The sequence below is a fragment of the Phoenix dactylifera genome, unplaced genomic scaffold (genome assembly GCF_009389715.1).
Source record: "Phoenix dactylifera cultivar Barhee BC4 unplaced genomic scaffold, palm_55x_up_171113_PBpolish2nd_filt_p 001081F, whole genome shotgun sequence".
Lineage (NCBI taxonomy): Eukaryota > Viridiplantae > Streptophyta > Magnoliopsida > Arecales > Arecaceae > Phoenix > Phoenix dactylifera.
This window is the reverse complement of record NW_024068428.1, coordinates 116,106-132,825: the sequence shown is the minus strand read 5'-3', so window position 1 is coordinate 132,825 and position 16,720 is coordinate 116,106. Positions and strand designations below refer to the sequence as shown.

General features: G+C 41.0%; 1 protein-coding gene across 2 annotated transcripts; it reads right to left on the bottom strand.

The window, feature by feature from the left end:
• Positions 1 to 359: 359 nt before the first annotated feature.
• LOC103715708 (xylulose kinase 2) lies at positions 360 to 8,285 on the bottom strand. Of its 2 annotated transcripts, XM_039121459.1 has the most exons (12): positions 8,146 to 8,285; positions 7,873 to 7,963; positions 5,978 to 6,629; positions 5,809 to 5,897; positions 3,754 to 3,818; positions 3,125 to 3,180; positions 2,865 to 2,985; positions 2,705 to 2,779; positions 2,060 to 2,113; positions 1,845 to 1,939; positions 1,588 to 1,759; positions 360 to 690 (listed from the first exon to the last, which is right to left on the bottom strand). In XM_039121459.1, the coding sequence occupies exons 2-12, from the start codon at positions 7,926 to 7,928 to the stop codon at positions 458 to 460; spliced, it is 1,668 nt and encodes a 555-aa protein (XP_038977387.1). In that variant the 5' UTR covers positions 7,929 to 7,963; positions 8,146 to 8,285; the 3' UTR covers positions 360 to 457. The 2 variants fall into 2 exon arrangements, with proteins under 2 accessions (XP_038977387.1, XP_038977386.1); XM_039121458.1 differs by lacking the exon at positions 8,146 to 8,285 and having other exon boundaries at positions 7,873 to 8,074.
• Positions 8,286 to 16,720: the final 8,435 nt, after the last annotated feature.

Below are 16,720 nucleotides of genomic sequence, written 5' to 3'. Positions count from 1 at the left end.
CCAGTCCCAGCTAACATTTCGCAGTTTGATATGCTTCTCAGATACAACTATTTACCTAACATCAACCATCGGCCTTCTTCATCCAGTCTTGGGTGGTGCTAGTTGTGAAACCCCTAGCTTAACAATTAGGGATAGGTCCAACCTGGGAGGCCACCCAATTGTCCAGCTTATGAAAATAAAGCAGATATAATGCTTTAAACAATTTTGACAACACAAAATGGGAACATTTAGCACAAATACTTCAAAGAAGCTTGCCACGGTAAGAACACTAATATGTTAACAAATTATATTTTCATTAGCATTTCTTTCTTCCAAATGTTATTAGAGAATTGATTTCATATCATTCTGCTAGATGTACCTGCATTTAAAATGGGGCATATTTTATTCTGGAATAAACTTTATCATTGTGTAAGTTTATAAGATCGCTGATGCGCTGCATCAATTTTCAGTAGCTGGCCTAAATGCGCCCAAACGTATCAACAAGATTTCTCTCAATCTGCATTCTCTTTTTCATCAGCAATGTATACTTGGATATAAGCTCTCTGTCTCCAGCAGGGATTGCAAGTTTTGCACTGAGCGATGTTTTATCCAGCTTGTCCTCGTACATGCATGAGATGGGAACAAAAACACTTTCTTTATTGCACAACCACCCATGAGCTGCCCTCAACGCAGCACCCAGAGAAGCAGAATCTGTTGCAAAAGGCACAAGATAATCCATCATGCCCTAAGTGGATGCAATAAAACTCAATCCAGTGTAATATGTAGAAAAGAAAAAAGGGTGAAACATTAGTCTTTATCCAATGCTAATTTTCCAGTCTTAATAATGAACCAGATAGTACACTATTTTGGTGGTATCATCTATGTAACAGATGATACATGGTTTCAAGAAATGACAAAAACCATAACAAAACGAAACTTGTAGTTGTTATAGATGGTAGCAAATAGAAATGATATGAATTAGAAGCTGTTAGAGTAACTCAAAGTGAAGAACTTAGCATAATAAGATTCGGAAGAATACTGCATGATAGACAAAATATACATGTAGAGGATGAGATGGGAAAATACAAAAGTTTTTAATATTTTTCCCTTTTTGCCAAATAAAAAGTGACAACTGCAAAATGCAGTGACTGATATTTTCTAATGGAAGTTGGTTTGCACTTTATACTCTTTTTTATCTCTTCTATTAAAGCTTAGTAGTTGGAGATGAATTAACACCACATTTTTGGCCTTGTATCATAGGAACCACAAATCTAATAGATAACATCAGAGCATGTGTCAGAGATGTGCAGTATGGTATTTCTTTATGTAATGTAAATTGCTTCCAATATAATATGGAGTCAAGTACGACTGTCAGGTGACTTCTCAAAAGATTTAAGCACTGGTTGATCTGAATGCACGATAAACTACTCAGCCATACACATCTCAGCTTTTGTCATTTTCTATTAAGAGTCCAATAATTATTAATTTGTATGTGCCACAAGTATAGTAAGAATAAATGACAATTTAATCAGCTAAAGGAATACATACAGCTAAGAAACAGTAAGCAACATCTCATTGCATTTAAGAAGGATCAGCTCTTCTACATACCAGGTCTTTGGACTGTATAAACAGGACAGCCAAAAATATTTGCAATCTCTTTAAGTATGCATGCATTTGATGATGCCCCACCAGTTGCTATTATCCGCTTGGGAGTTGGCATACCAATCCTTTCTGCATGACCACGCATTGAGAGAAATTGGCCTTCTATGATGGCACGCACCTAAATCAATAGTAGTTGCTAGCCTTTAACACCTCTTGCATTTAAAGTTCGTGAGTCAATTAACGAGATTTAATATTATGCAGACCTCAGAAGGAGGATCAAACTCCTGCACCTCATGCTCTTTTATTTCACCTAGTGAGTCACAACTTAAGTTTTCCAGAACATATCGGTGGCACCCAACTGAATACCTTAGTCATTCGCATGTCAGAAACAATATTTTTAGCCTTGCATTTGAATAACCCTGCAGGTACTAAAATAATAATAATAATGCAAAGAAAGGGGATACTATCTGTTAATTACCCGGCAGGGGAGGCAATATTTCGTGCTCTTTGTAGAAGAATCCTAACTTTCCACCTATTGCATAAAATAAAAGAATAATCCACAACAATATGAAAGAAAAAATAACAAATTTTTCAAAGGAATAGGGGCCTGAAGCTAGCATTCTAGGAATGATGAATAGCAATAACCTTAAACATAATCATGAAGTCACATTCATTAATGAAAAAACATAATATAAATGCATAGATAGAAAAAAATAATGCAAAGACACAAAGGAATCTGACATGATGAGTTTACTTCTAACAGCTAATATCTGACCAGAAACTAAATGAAATCCAAAAATAGTAAGATAAAGCATTGGAAAATATGATGCTTTATATTTATGATAATGAAAGGGCAAAGAACTTATAAAGAATAAGAAGGAACCAAACAACAAAGATGGTTTCATGCATGAAAAATCATGCCTTACCACGTAGCAGAGCCAGAAAAATGTTGAACTTTCACCCTATGCAGTATACTCTAAACCTCCCAATACAGAATGCAGTTCATGCTTCGAACATGATAAAGGAGACTTTCTAGGTTCATTGCCTTAAGAAACCCATCTAATGGGAGAATACATAAAAAAGATGATATCAAAGAAATTAGCTTTAAATAACAAGCATATACCATTTAGAGGAGGTGTTTTTTCTAGATACTTGTTGAAAACATCCCAAGAGTGCTCTGCATACTGATTGCGCACATCTATGACCATGTTGCAAGTTAGAGTTGGTGAGAGGTCACCAGAAGAACTTACTTGATTAGAATCGACAAAAGTAATCATAGTTACCTTCTCGAGTTAGAGAACCATTTTTGTAGACCAGCATTACCATATAATACGTTGGATCAACAGGATTAGGGAAAACATGTCCTTCTAGGCTTGGTTGAGGCTCACTAGTTATCCCAAAGACCTAACAGCCATGAGCAGATAGTATGCACAAAAGATTAAATATCCAGTATTTAGATATCGCAACTTATTGTATTGCTGCTACTTACAATATTAAGAATGTAAACAATCATAATCAAAGAAATTTAGATATCACAACTTACTGTATCACTGGTTCCAAGACTGATTGCCATATCACCAGGAGAATGGAGAGCCAAACCTGTGCATGATTAGACAACCATGTGGTGACAATGGTGATAATACTAATTTAACCAAAGTTCCTTTTAATTTTCCTTAACTTATTCACAATTAATTAAAAGAAATACTGCTAATAAGCATTAAATATGATATATATATATATATATATATTTATGAAATGCTTGGAACTTGTGATTAGCTGAGAGCAGAAAGCACTATTATGTTTAGGGATTGCTCCATCATTAATAAAATATGTGGCCGGATTGCAATAGATGCCATTATCCATCAACTAACACCCAAGTGACAAAATACTTAGTTATTGAAAAACTATCATTCAAGCTTCATAAGAAGAAAATGTTCATAACAAAGATGCATATCTCATTTAGTATCTTGTTTAGTGTCAGATGTGTGGTCCTGTGGATTGAAGGCTGTCTATTTGATCTTTGAAGTTATTGAAAGATATCACGACAAAATTTCTTTATAGCTCACCTACATATACCAATGAACGACACACTTCAGCAGCATACAAATTTGTAATATACAAGATTAAGAGTTAACAGAGTGGAAGAATAGATAAAAAAACATTATCAAGCACCTGCCAAACTATTAGGATTATCCCCAGACCACTGAATAATTAGACAGCTGTCTTTAAACTGGAACCTGCAAGGATTTAATGCAGTTAAGACTCGTTACTCGCATAATAAGAAATAGCAAGATACCATTCACTATCTTTAAGTCTTATTTGATTTAGACGACATATAAACATCACACAAAATGCAGAGAAGGGTACCAACATCTAAAATTAAAGCAAAATTTCAGATGATAATACCATGTGATGGCACTACTTCATTGTGACATCTTACAAGCTTAGTGTTGGACAGCTATCATTTTGCATTGAGAAGGAAAGCAAAGTTGACTCAGTATTCAAATAAAACACTGAGCACCTAAATGACAAAAGTTGGGTAATATCAAAAATCACCAAGAGGCAGTTAAACTCTACCAATTTATTAAAATAGAAAAATATCAATGTTTAGGACAGATTTGAAGGACCAAACTTTGCCCACTACTACAAACTCAAGAAGTTCCAAATAAATAGCAGAGATAAGGATTTCATTGCCTTCCAATAGCTAGTTCTATTTGGTTGAGTATTTATGAAAGATTCATCAAAACCACTTTTAATGATTACTTGAGTTTCTTTACTAGCACACTTGGTTCTTGCTCACCATGTCGCATAAGGATAATTTATTTCTTTAAAGAAAAGCTGTAGGAGAGGGGATTTAAGCATTGTACTTCATTTTGCAGAGAATAGGGTCTTTCATGTAGCTGTAAAATTTAGGAACAGTGATAGAGTGCTCCACAGTTTTTCCCACCTTCCCTTAAAAAAGAAAGAAAGAAAGAAAGAAGGAAAGATTTATAATACTTAAAATATAGCATGATGGTACTTTGATACTGTGTGACATGGACTCAGGTTTTTGCATTGGGTTCGGGTGTGTGTCTAAGTCCCAGATCCGTTTAATATCTAAGAAATTCTTATATAGCCATGTCCAGAGTCATACCAATGTCTGTTTTTAAGTGTAGGATGCCAGTACTTTAGGCTAAATCAAAGGAACAGGGTATCATAACTTTGATATATACTCTGAAGAAGATTCAATACATCCAGGGTCAAGACCAGTTCTTTCTAATGGAATGGTCATCCTCTTAAACAAAAGTAAATGGCCTCACATGGAGGAATGTTGACAGAATAACAGCTGCAATGGTACTCTAAAGTGTTTATCCAAGAGATTCTTGTTAATCATAATAATGGGTCATCTAATATTCTTAACAAACTATGTGAAATGGAGACAAGTCAAAAAAAAATTTAAAAAATTTAATGCTTCCAGTATAAGGACCTAGATCAAGGTTAGCCGAACCGGTAATGGGACCCGCACGGGTTGACTACTGATTCGGTACGGTACCAGTTTGGTATTGGGTGAACCAGGTGCCTAGTTCACCCCGGTTCGGCGGACCATAAATCCAAGCCTTTTGGAAAAGGGAGGGAGGGGGCGAATTTGTTCAAACCGGTGCGAACTGAGCAGTTCGCACTAGTTCCACTTTGAATTATCTAGTGCTGCTCCGAATTGTTCATTCAGAGTGGTTCACAATATTTTTCGAAAATATCGACCAAACCATGTCAATTCGGTTCGGTATGGGTGAACCGGACAGTTCGGCTCGGTTCGGCAGACCATGGCCTGGATATTAAGAAATCATGACTCTTGGGGCAATGATAGTATCCTTTTGAACATTGTCTTAATTTAGTAATTCTCTTGAACACTTTGATGCTTGTAAGAAAGCTAAATTTTCGTGTTGTAGTCTCTAAGTGCAAGTCAAGAGAAATATCCCAAACCTCTATCATGCAGAAATCAAATCCAACAATCTTTACCGAGACGTTTTTAGTGCCTACCATCCTTTGAATCATAACAGAAACATAACCGAAAAAATCATTTTGGACAGAAACTGACAACATTTTTACAATAAATGCAGTAGCAAAATGAACATAACAATCACAAATAAATAATCACAATTCTCACAATGTCTACCATACTAAATACGCAAGTGCTAGTTTACATATTTAGCAAAAAAAATAAACAATTATGACAAGCATACGACTCACCTCTCAACAAAATAAGGAGCTATCAGACCAGCAACTGCATGAGCTGGTGCCAATTTCCCAAGTTTTTCTTCTAAACCTGGTGCTGTTGCCTACCAAAGAATGTGCGAATAAGCAAAAATGGAAGTTATGACCATCCATAACTATTAAGCTAAAGGAGTAATAGACAAACCTCCAATGCAATCTTAGACCAGACACGTCGTTTAATATCCATCAGGTTCATCCCTGCTCCATCCGTCTCATCAATGCTGGCATGGCCTCCAATAAGAAGAGAGGCCATGAAGGAACTAACAAGTGAGATCCTCTCAGTGTCATTGTAAACATCTGGTTGTGTTTCAAATATTTTCCGAATCTGAGGTCCTGGATATCTCTCATGAGCACAAGACCCAGTAAGTTTTGATAACTCGAATGCGCCACCCACAGCATTTTCTATTTCTCTGCACTGTGATGTGGTGCTACAATCCATCCATATTGGTGAGTCCTTCAGAGAGAAAGCATCGCCAACATGAGTTACCAAAGGTTTACAAGGGTCCAAAGAGGCCAACATGGCTTTACTGCCCTTCTTCCAGTACACAGTGCCATGTTGCTGTGCACTCCCTGAAATGGCTGCAACTTTTCTGTAGTCCACTTTTGCTTCTAATTTTTCAAGTAAGAGGTCCAGAGCCTCCACCCACATCAAGGTAGGGGAAACAATCCTACCATCGACCATGGGGTCTCTGTAGACCCCATCTTTGGTGTTGTAGCGTGGCAATTCAGAATCAAAATGGACAAATTCTGAAGCAACAATAACAAGGTTGGCATCCAGCACTGTTGCCTTTAGTGACCTACAGGCAGAGATTGTATATTTTAATTACATAAGAAGTATGCTTTACATTGATCTTAGAGGATCTGACATTCTGCTGTGGGGGAAACACAAAAGTTATGCATGACCAACAACAGATAGCCACACTGCTCAGAAAAAGCTAAATATCTTAAAATTCTATAAATGCACAAAATCCTGGAACTTAGTGAGCAATATGTTTCTTTTCTATTATAAACATGTAGAGAAAAAACAAAAAGTTGCCCAATACTCCTAAGTTATTCCTAATAATCAAAATAACGAAATATACAAGAGGAGCTATAGACTAATATCCTACTTAATATTACTGAAGTACATGACATCACTCTTGCATGTCATACCTAAGGGGCTTTATATTCTTTAAAACTGAAAGAATTTCTTCTTACTGATTTCACTAGCAGCTATTCCAAGAAATTTGATTGCCATATTAGTATAGTGAGTACAAAAACCCATGGGTATAGGATCTATAGTACCAAATCAAGGAAAATTGGGATCAGCTGGTCTAGGTCAAGACTATTGATTCTAATGCCATGTCTTATTCCTGAAAATTTCTTTCAAACATCACCACATAAACCAACAAATGAAAATCACATCTAAATCAAGTAAATGGCACCAAGGTTCCATCACAATGGTCTCCACATCGAACCATTATCGATCATTATAACGGCCATTGTTTGGCCCAACCAGTGTGATTTGCAGTTATTTTATGGCATTGAAACGGGCAATACGGAAAAAGAACAGCATTAGTGTGCGACTCAATGTTAGTAAAAAAAAAAAGTTATATATTCAGGTGACACTAACTTTTTGGAGGGAAAAGTTTTGAAAAATTTGAGCTTTGCGAATAAATGTTATTTTGTTAAGAAAACAGTACAAGTGACTGCATAACACTAAATCACCTATTGTAACAATTCTAACAGTGATTATCTTTCTCCCATGATTATATATAACATAACTGAGGGAGCCCCAGACCACGATAACGGGCATCATTTTAAACCACGAATGATACATAATTCATCACTTCTTATAATATTGTCGTGCTTGTGCGAGGGAAAAAAACCATCTCTCAAAGACTCAGTACACAAATTATCCGCATAAAATACTAGCAATTGCACAGACGTTCAGACAGAAAAATCAAAACAATAAGCATGAAATCATCCAAATCAAGGACTAAAACACTGAATCGCAATAAATTTTCCATTCAAAAAAGGAGATTGTGAAGAACAACTTACTGGGTAGAGCAGTCAAATCCAAGGAAAAGAGAATCCTTCGGAAGAGTGTAACCCATCGCGATCCACAACCCCGTCTCAGAATCTCCGAAAGCTGGAAGAAGTGGAAGTGAGTCCCGAATTAAATGGTCACTTGGCAGAGAGATTGGAGTCGTAGCTGATATAAGCTTTTTTTTTTCCTTTTTTTTTCCTCAGTGAAGAAATGGCTGAGGGATGGAAAGCAATCACTGTCCAGATAGAGATGTGGGAAGACGGAGAAGGGCACAATGTCAATACCTACACCCGGTGTACCAGATCAGCGGTACACCGGCCAATAGTATGTTGCCACATGGACGGTTTTTTGTCATCCCCACCCGCGTCGCCGCTGAAGCAGCGGGGGTTATTCTTGAGAGGCGCCGCCAGCGGCGGGAGGTAGCAGGGCTTGGATCGGTAGGATTTGAGGAGATCGTCAGCGTCGACGAGGCCAGTGCGGTGACGGACGGTGTAGGAGCGGAGGGGGGGGGGATGGGATGGGGGTGGTTCCTTGGTGACGCATCGGAACCATGCGGGGTCTTCTTCGAGGAAGACGGTGGTGCCGCCGGCGTTGAAACCGGACCACATGAGGGAGTCGTGACTGAAACCGAAGACAAGGAAGCTGCAGGGGGCGCGGCAGCGGAGGACGTCGAAGGAGATGCGGATCTCGGCGCGGAACTGCTGGGGAACGGCGCTGTGGTAGCGTAGTGGAGGAGCGGAGGAGGGCGTGGTCGCCGGCGCGGACGAAGCTGGAGACCGGGAGGGCACCCGCCAACAGCGCCGCCGCGGAGGTCTGATGGCCGGCGCGCTTGGGGACGGCGTAGGGCTGGCGGCGATTCTTGGAGAGCTTCGCGTGAACGAAGCGGACGATGTCGGGGCGGATCGAGGCCTTGAGGACGTCCGGGAGAGGGACGGAGTTGGATCCGTCGGAGGCTATGTGTTGAGGACCCCGCAAACACCGCCGTTGGATTCCAGTACCAAGAAGAAGTCCGGGCCGGCAGAAATCGAAGGAGGATCATGCCAGGAGCAAGCTCCGTCACCTTTAGACAAGCTCGGCCAACTCAAGGTCGGCCAAGATAACCATGCCGCTGCCCATGGCCTGCAGCAACCTTCCCATGCACCCATGCCGCTACCACACCTTGCAGCAGTATGGTCAGCGCCTGCTAAGCCACTCTCTTGCACTTGCCAATACCCAACCATACTTCTGCAGCCATCCCAGCCCTTGTCAGCCACTGCAGCAGCCTTGCCAACACTCAACCATGCTCCAGCAGCATCCATTGTCGCTACCACACCATGCAGCAACATGCCCAGCGCCTGCCCCAGCATCCAACCGCCTGCCAGAGGCCTGCCAGCGCCCCCAGCAGCCTGCCACAGCACTCCAATGCCCCAGCAGCCCTGCCAAAGCGCCCAGCAAGCCAGCTAAGGGCCTGCCCGATCTAGGCCAAGCCTTGGCCGGCCTAGGCCCCATCATTTGCCCACTTCCATTAAATGCTTGTCCCTCATGAAGAGCCTATAAATACACCTTGAAGAGAGCGTGGGAGGACCTATCTTATGTCTTAGATATTTGCTTTGTATTCTGCCTAAGGGCTTGGGAGGGCTTTATCCTATTGTATTCGGTCTTGGAGTTTGTCCAAGACTTTGGCTAGAAAAGATCAATCATAGTTTTCTCTAGATTTATTCTTGTAAGCTTCATTTTGGGAATAGAATCAACCTTAAGCATTCCTCTAAATATCATTATGCTCATTGGTTGTTTTCATCAAGCCAAAGAACGAGTCAAGTTACAACCAGTAGACCTGCCCCTTGTCTTGATTCCCACGACTATTTGAAGAAGTGTATCAAGTGTTTCCAACAAGCCAAAGGTCGGGCCAAGTTGCAGCCAATAAACCCGCCCCTTGACTTGTTCTCCACGGCCTTCCGAAGGGCAAATATCAACCGACGTTACCCACATCGGCCCAAATCAGCAACTTAACGAGGTGCGCACAAGAAGCACGAGGAGAGAATTTGGTGTGGTGGCTCCAGGCCAAAAGCCACCCTCTATCATTGGTGCTTTCATTGAGATCTTCATTGGGAAGATCTCTTCCAAGAGGTAACGCCTACAACCCTAAAATTTTCAGATTACACATTGGGTAGAGTTTAGGTGCCTTACCTTTCTTTGCATACCTAGAAGTGAAGTTACTTCTTACTACCTTCATATTACTTGTTGAACTTGAGAGGGGATATATTGGAAGTTATTTTGCATGCAAGTAGTGCTCAAATTTCTGCAACATATCATTCTCATTCGCAAAAGAAGTGTGAGCATTTTTTTATAAGGGTTTGATTGAGCATTGTCGTGTTAACCCATGGATAGCTCAAGAGGAAAGCTATTGGTAATACCTCGGGCTATTTGACCCAACCATTTTGCTGAAGGGTATATTAGGGGCGGCATAAAGGGAGGCTACTGGTAGTACCTTGTGCCCCTTCTCCAACTTCGGTGATTCAGAAACTAGCATTGCTACAATCGACCTATTGGGTTGTGAGGATCTTCATGTTTGTAAACTTTGATTATAATGAAGGAAGATCGAGTGGTGTACAACCCATTTTCATATAAAAAAGGAGGGCCGGATCATTCCTTGGGTGACGGGCCAAAGGAGGTTCAGAGTGATGACGTGGGATGAAAATGCACGGCTTAAGGCCCTAGAAGAAAGTTAGGCACACTTGAGCCGAACTCTTGAAAACCTTTCCTCCACTCTTAGAGAAACTAATGAGAGCCTAGAAAGGTTGGAGAGGAGTCGGGGAGAATGAAGGGGGAAGGATGTATAGAAAGTTTAATGAAGAGGAGCATTGGTCGTACGCCTCTCGGCGGGGCCAAATGAGGGATCAAGAAGCAAGGAGAAGGGAAGAAAAGAGACGAGAAGAAAGAAAAGGAGTTGGTGGAGAGAAGAAGAAAGAAAAGGAGAGTATGGCCCTAAGCAAAACATAAAGAAAAATATGAGGGAGAACATGAAAGGTGAAGATACAATAGAGGGCCGGTTGATGATGATAAAAAGGGAGTTAGAGGAGGCCCGAAAGCGTATGAAGCTTAGGGCAAGCCATGATAGTATGAGACAACCCGAGAAGAAGCTTTTTTATACTCAAAAGCTTGAGGACCGGCCCGAGGAAGCCAAGATGAAGCAAGAGGAGAAAGTGCAAACATGCATCAAAGAAAATTTCAGCAACCATGCATCTTCTTCCTTGCAACCAAGAGCACCTTCGGAGACCAGTAAAGAGGTTAGAAGTGGCAACGAGAACCAACCCGAGAAAGTCAAAAACTTGGCAAGAGAGGAGCCACAAGATATTGAGAAAAGGGAGCTATGCTCCAAGTGTGGAGATTAGTGGAGCCTGGGGCACCCGTGCAAGACCAAGCAAACATCTCTCTTAGGTGGGGATAGCAAAGATGAGGCCGCCAAGCCTGAAAATTCAGAGGAAGAAAGTGAAGAGCTTGAGCATGATGATGGGGCCGGACAAAGTACTAAAAAGGAGGAGACCGACCCCCCTTTGCATGCCTTGTTGGGGGTAGAGAGACCGTCCATCTTTCAAGTTTCAATGAATGTGGTACCTTGGCCAGCTTGACAAATTTTGCTCTTTATTCCTTTGATGATACTTTAGTCTCTTCCCGACCCATGGAGAAACACAAGGAACATGTGGAGGTTGTGTCATCCATCTTGGAGAAACACCATTTCTACATCAAATTCTCAAAGTATGCCCTCACCCAACCAGAATTTAAGTGTTTTGGCCATGTTATTTTAGGAGAAGAAATAAAGGTGGACAAATAGAAGTTCGAGGCCATGGTAGATTGGCCTTTGCCCAAGGTTGTGCCACCATTAAAGAGATTTTTGGAATTGACCGGCCAACATCATGATGAAGGCAACCAGCAAGAAGAGGAGTTGGAGGGGCTACCTCCAAGGGTTAGAAGGTTGCTTGAAGCTGTCCAAGGGGTCTTGAAGGAGGAGTAAGGAAGAAGAAAATTATAGTAAGTGTTCATTCAATGGAGAGAAATGAAACTACTTGAGAAGACTATGCCAAAGTTATCCGGCGGTATCCACACTTTATCCTTGAGGACAAAGATAGTTTTCAAAGGAGGAGAAATGTTGAGAACCCCCACAAACACCGCCGTCGGATCTCACTACCAAGGAGAAGTTCGAGCCCGGTAGAAGCTGAAGGAGGATCATGCCAAGAGCAAGAGCAAAATTCGAGCCAACTCCTTTGCTTGGAGGTTTGGCCGAGCCTTGGTCATAGCCCATTCACTTATGGCCGAGCCTTGGCCAAAGCCCCTATCACTCTAGGTCAAGCTCGGCCAAGACAAACTCGGCCAAGTTAAACTCAACCAAAACAAACTTGGCCAAGTCAAGCTCGGCCAAGACAACCATGTCGCTGCCCATGGCCCGCAACAACCTTCCCATGCACCCATGCCGCTGCCACACCTTGCAGCAGCATGGCCAGCGCCTGCCAAGCCACTCCCCTGCACTTGCCAATGCCCAACCATGCTTCTGCAGCCATCCCAGCCCTTGTCAGCCGCTGCAGCAGCCTTGCCAACACTCAACTATGCCCCTGCAACACCCATGCCACTGCCACACCATGCAGCAGCCTACCTAGTGCCTGCCCTAGCATCCAGCCGCCTGCTAGAGGCCTGCCAGCGCCCCCAACAGCCTGCCCCAGCGCCCCAACAGCCCTGCCAAAGCACCCAATAGGCCAGCCAAGGGCCGGCCCAGCCTAGGCCTAGGCCCCCCTTGGCCGGCCTAGGCCTTCATTTGCCCACTTCCATTAAGTGCTTGTCCCCCATGAAAAGCCTATAAATACACCTTAAAAAGAGCTTGGGAGGACCTATCTTATGTCTTAGTATTGTCTTTGACTTGTATTCGGCCTAAGAGCTTGGGAGGGCTTTGCTCTATTGTATTCAGTCTTGGGGTTTATCCAAGACTTGGGCTAGAGGAGATCAATCATAGTTTCATCTAGATTTATGCTTGTAAGCTTCATTTTAGGAATAGAATTAACCTTAAGCGTTCCTTTAAATATCATTGTGCTCATTAGTTGTTTTCATCAAGCCAAGAGATGGGTCAAGCTGCAACCAGTAGACCCACCCCTTGTCTTGGTCCTTACGACCATTCGAAGGAGTGTGTCAAGTATTTCCAACAAGCCAAGGGTCGGACTAAGCTGCAGCCAATAGACCCGCCCTTTGACTTGTTCTCTACGGCCTTCCGAAGAGGCGACTATCAACCGGCATTATCTGCATCGGCCCAAATCAGCAACGTAACGAGGTGCGCACAAGAAGCACGAGAAGAGAATTTGGTGAATTTGGTGCGGTGGCTCTAGGCCGAAAGCCACCCTCCATCACTATGTCGCCCTCAAGGGTCTGGACGGCGACGAGAGGGCGAACGGAGGTCATGGCGGCGGGGTAGGGGAAGGAAGGGCGAGAGGTTAGGATTTTGGTATGAGGGAGTCCAAGTGGCAGAAATGGATTGGCCCGTGTACCGCTGAGCTAGTACACCGGGCTAGGATATGATTTCCTCTTAACATGGCGCAGATGGCATTAAAAAAAGAAAGAAAGAAAGAAAAGTTATCCACAATAATAACCTTTTATTGCAAATATTTGCATTGGATTTGTAAGATAAGAATTTAATGTAAGAATATTTTTATAGTTGATTTATAACAATAAAAATATTTTAGTAGTAATCATGTTATTTGTGGGAAAAGTTTTAAGAGACAAAGGAGTTATATGCTATATGAAAAATGTAGAGTGGGGTTTCCAGAAATATATAATTAATAATATTTAAAATTTTAAGAAGGGTTTTTTTGCATGAATGCCTCCTAAATATCAAATTTTGCATAAATACCCTTCTAAATTGATATTTGCATGTATATCCTTATAAAACACTTGTTTTGTTATTCTACTCTTTTTTTATTCTATTTTTGTATATGAAGCCACACCATCTAATGCCGTTAAAAATTAACAGTTTCAAATTAAAATAATTAAAATATTCTTAATGGGTAGATGTGCAAAAAGAAATATTTATAAGGCAATCGCGATAGGGGAAAAAAAATAATTTCAAAATTTTATTTTATTTTTAATTAAAATAAATATGGTTTTTATTAATAGTGTTAGAAGAACCGTTATATTAGGGACATTTATGCAAAAATAGTGTTTTATGAGGATACGGAAATAAATATAAATTTTAAGAGAGTATCCATGTAAATTTAAATTTTTAGAAGGATTTTTATGTATTTTTTTTTTAATAAATAGCGTCAAATATCTTTGTGCTGTTTATCAGCAGTAAATACATGTGTCTTTTTATTAAGTGAATGGAACGTAAAGAATGCAAAGAATTATTTAGTTTTATTATCATGTGATGACTTTTGATATTCCAACTATAAAAGTTTATTCTTTGCCTTCTTTTAGATGGGAGAATGACTGAGACTTGATGGAAAAGGAAGGCAATTTGAGAGCAAAAACAATACAAAAGCGATAGAAAAGTAGAAGGCCTTGGAAAAATAAAGCAATAAGAAGAATATAATATATATATATATATTTGGTGATGCAACATAATCTAAGAATTTAAATGCCACTATCTTTGGAAACGAAGCCATGATCATCTTGACAGCATCCAAGACAAAAAGTATGGTGACTGGAATTTACATGCTCTTGACAGCGTCCAAGATAAAAGTATGATGAGGAATAATAAATGAGAGAATTATATATATGATAAAGACTACCAACATTCTGAAATTATAGTAAATAAGAGTTCAATTGTATAAGAAGTTTCCCGGCTTTTACTGTTGATTAAAATGATAAAAATAAGAAGGCGAGAAAAAAAATTATAATATAACAAAAAAAAAACAAAAATATTTTGATACTCTGCAGCTTAATGCATGATTAGGATTATGAGAGTTGAGATTCTTCAACTAATTGGGAAAACAATCTGTTGATGCCCAAATCTTGCCCAACCAAATTTTGATGATCTGAAGGTATGGAGGGCGTAGATCAATCCACTCGGTCTATAATAGTGGAAGATAGAGCATCGATTGCCATAAAGAGTCGCGAATCTGCACATAAAGAGACGAGAAAGATCTGTCGGATGGCTCCAACCAGGCCTCTTCCAATGCTTAAGTCGGGTAGGACTTTGGAATAACAATAAGAAATATCAAAAGAATAAAAAATATTAGAGTGGAGCGATCTTCCTAGATCGTTTGATCTTGAGTGTCTGACCGTGAGTGCTCGGCATGGGAGCTCAGCCGGGGAGATCCGCATGGCACTGGTTGCTGGTTGCTGGTCGCGTGTGTTGTATGCAAGATGCATGCATCTCAAATAGCACGGAAGGGCGACCTCTAGAAACTCACGTCCTAATCTCTGAGGATGCATGGCTTGCGAGCTTGGTTGTAATAACTCAAGGTCTCACCCAAAATGGTTAGTCAGAAGATATTTTTTGAGTTCCTTAATCCTATATAAGTACCCAAGATCTCCTCGGTGAATAACTAAAGTAGGACTAAATACACACCCAAAGGATCCTCACATACTCTCTCATTCAAGCCTTGATGTCCTTGTTAGGCTAAGAGTTCAAATCCATACAAATCAATCACAAGCACCTCGATTGACTCGTGGTCAGCTTCTATGAATCCATACTGTAGTGTCTCCTAGTCCATATAGGCTATGGGCCGACTTCGCTCTGATACCATTTGTAATAACCTAGAATCTCATCCAAAAAGGTTAGCCAGAAGGTATTTTTTTGGTTTTTTAGTCCTATATAAGTATCCAAGATCTCCTCGGCGAATAACCAATATAGGACTAAACATGCCTGCACAGGTCCTCACATTGGCATGGGCGGTCATGCATCCCATGCGCACAGTGTTTGCATCTTCGGTGGATGAATGGGCAGCCTCCAGGGACTCGTGTCCAAGTCTCTAGGGATGCGCCGCTTGAGAGCTCAGCATGGCTCTGGTTGGTGGTCGCGGATCCCATGTGCATAGTGCTTGCATCTTAAGTGGCATTGAAGGGCGTCTCTAGGGACTCACATCCTGGTCTCTGATGATGCTTAGCTTGTCTAGAGAGCAGATAGCATGCGAGGACAGCCATGGAAGAGGAGTCGGGTGCAAAGGTAGTCATGAGAGCTTGAAAGCGTCTTCGTAGGAGTCTCTCACCATGAGAGCTTGTTGCCATCTATGCTTGGGAGCCTTTGGCCGTTCCTCTCTCTCCCTTTGGGATCCCTTGGCCTCATTTATTTAGAAGAGAGCGTGAATACACTATGATTTGGAGGCGAAAATCAAAGAATTGCAGTAACCTACTTCTTTATCTGGATTTAAATCTACTATAATCTCATTCCTTATTTGAATCCCACCGAGAATTTATTTTTTTTTAAATTTAATATTATTTTTTAAAATGCTCGCCATGTGTCGATTCGTGATAGATAGATTAGATTTAGGCCACATCATTTATCCCCCACTTTTGTCCCCCACTTTAAGTCTTAACTATTTTTTTTGGCTTGGGCAAAGGAATTAGGCAAGTTAGCTAATCATAAGTAGGTTCAAGCTCATCTTGCCACATCCATCTTTTAAAGTCATGGGTCGAGAGTGTGATCGAGTGCGCAAACCTCGGCCGGTCATTGAACCCTTTTTTGTTTTGAAAGTTGTTTTGTGCTAAAAGATGTGAAGATAAATCGGTCTGCTAGGTACTTGCACCCCCATTCTTAGCCCTACTTGGCCAGGGTGGAGGACTTGGATCTTTTCAAGTGCAAGCTTGTAGGTCAGGAATACTCAAAGGTTCAACTCCCGAGCTATTGAGATCTGGAGTTCACATGGATATCGACGAGTTAATAGAGCTGGGCATCTTCAG